This window comes from Hydra vulgaris, chromosome 09, assembly GCF_038396675.1.
Source record: "Hydra vulgaris chromosome 09, alternate assembly HydraT2T_AEP".
NCBI lineage: Eukaryota > Metazoa > Cnidaria > Hydrozoa > Anthoathecata > Hydridae > Hydra > Hydra vulgaris.
Window position 1 is genome coordinate 32,117,501 of NC_088928.1, and position 2,500 is coordinate 32,120,000.

The 2,500-nt window shown below is 26.6% G+C and overlaps 1 protein-coding gene across 1 annotated transcript in view; it reads right to left on the reverse strand.

Moving 5' to 3' along the window:
* Window positions 1-1,528, reverse strand: part of LOC136085408 (uncharacterized) — a 3,792-nt gene extending 2,264 nt beyond the window's left edge. Inside the window, exon 1 of the mRNA XM_065806711.1 lies at window positions 1,512-1,528. Within this exon, the coding sequence (XP_065662783.1) occupies window positions 1,512-1,528 (17 nt within the window). The remainder of the gene's footprint in view (window positions 1-1,511) is intronic.
* Between the last annotated feature and the right edge of the window lie 972 nt (window positions 1,529-2,500).

A 2,500-nucleotide genomic window follows, 5' to 3' on the forward strand; every position in this document is an offset into this window, starting at 1 on the left:
AAAATTTTTAAGAAAGTTTCTTAGAAATATTCTGGAACTTTAATTTGCTTAGTCAGCGTATTTTATGAACCAATAGAATTCGTTTGTTTGTATATTTGGCGGTTTGCTAACATCCATCCCTGAAAAAGAAAAAAGAAACTTTTTTTTACTGTTTCTTCTTCGCCAAATCCCAAATGTAAAACATGTATACAAACAAACGCTTTTATTACTATATTATTTATTTGAAAAAATTAGTATGTAATAAAGTTCCCGTAAAATACAACGCCGCCTAAGCAAAAAATTTGTGGACAAATAGGAAATGTTATAATCTACAAAATCCATAACTTTAAATTATAAAAATGGAGTGAGTACGTAGAAGAACTTGGAAATTTAAAAAAAAAAAATAATAATTTCTTGTTACAAAAAAAAAATTAAAAAAATTTTTTTTTTTTGGGAAAACACAAAATAAATTAAGAAAATGCCGCTCTAGAAAAGTGCCGCCGTCGGCTGTCGCCGACGTCGCCTACGCTTAAAACCGGGCCTGATAATAAATAATACTGCCAAACAACTTAATCGTGAATGGAAACAATTAGCAATATATTTAAAGTTTAGAAGAAACCACATTAAAAAATCAACGACAATTACATAAAAAACTTTGATAAAATAAAAAAAATTATAACTCTATTTATATTACGACACGCAAACAATAAATCTATACTTTTTCAAAATGAACGAGACAAATCTCAGAAAATCTCGTTTACTAAACGAAAGATATTTTTGTATGAAACAATGCGGAAGTTGTCAAGCTTGTATTCTCCGAAACAGAAAATAACTTTTTGTATTTTTTTACTTAGAATATATTATTTTTTTATTTAAATCTTGGTTTTTTTTATTTATAATCTATTTTAATTATTGTTGTTAGTATTTTTATTTTAATTATTGTTGTTAGTATTTTTATTTTAATTATTGTTGTTAGTATTTTTTATATTACAAATTTTTAAAGTTTTTATAGAAAAAATAACAAATATAATTATTACTATTATTATGGATGAAATATGGAAATCCGATGGAGAAATCAAACCTTTCAAATTACCAATTATCAACAAAAAAATAAAGAGACCCTTAAAAGGATTAAATTTTGGGAAAAGTTTTTAGGGAGGATATAACAAAGAACTTAAAACATCATATCCAGAAAAAGAAGAATGGTTCTTTAACGCACCACCATTTGAACTCAAGTTGTAAATTGTTTATATTCTAACCATTTTATTGTAACACTATTTTTAATAAAAAATTTTATAAACCTTTTTTTTTTAATTACCGAGGGCGTCACCCAGTAAACTTGCCATGCATGGTCCATGCATGAGATTCATTGGTTGACGACCGGAATCACCGCGCCAGTGATGCCGGTCATCAACCAACGGTTGGCCACGCTTGTTTTACGATCGGTCAACTTTGCTGATCTTGCCGATCTTGTGCCAGGCTTAAACCATGTTTGTGATAAAATAAAAGTTTTGCGTTTGCGCATGTCCTACTTTATAATATTTACCATCTTTAACTTTTCAACTAACGTCAGTTTCCTTATTACTTTTTGCGTATTGATTTTCTATTTGTAATAAATTTATTTTAGTTCATTAATAAATGATAACAAACTTTGTAATTCAGAACAGGTTATATTATAATACAACAGCAAATAAAAGTGTAATGTAATGCATAATATTACAACCTGATATGGTTTATACTATTATTAATAATACTATTATTATTAGTGTTAAAATTATAATATATTATGAAATATATTATATAATATGATTAATAATAGTATTATATAATATATTTTCATAGTTTGTACTATATTAATATTATAAGTTATATCTAAATTGGTTTAAAACAATTACCTTATATTATTTAGATATTGTTTTATTTTTTCTTCGTGAGCTTTAAAAGGAAAAGCGAAAGTTCAACCTGGACAAAAAGAAGGAAAGATTTAGCTGAAATAAATATAGTGAAGAATAAAATATTCAAACAGTTGAATCCCACGAATAATATAATGAAACAATTTATAGAAACAAACGAAAGTGAATTATGTTTAAATAACTTTCAGAATATTTCTTTGAGTTTGCCAAATGTTAGTTCACCGTGCAGCAATTTCTTCACAAGTGTACTTGATGATAAAAATACAAAAGTCGAACATTTTTTCGAAACTGGATCAAATTCAAATTTGCAATCTGATGAAGAAAGCAGCTATTGTGGTTCTTACCTGGATGACGAAGAAATGTTTTTTAAAAATTAGTCAGCTATACCAGATATTATTTCAAGTCTCCGTGAGTGGCATACTCAATTTAACATAACTGATGCTGCGACTTCTGATTTATTAAGTCGACTTAAATTATTTCATCCTGATTTACCCTTAAGCATTAATGGTCTTCTTGGTAAAAAAGTTCCTTATTTTATAGACAATATTGGAAATGATAATTTGTATTACCGTTTTTACATTAAAGATCATGTAGTAGAATGAATTAAA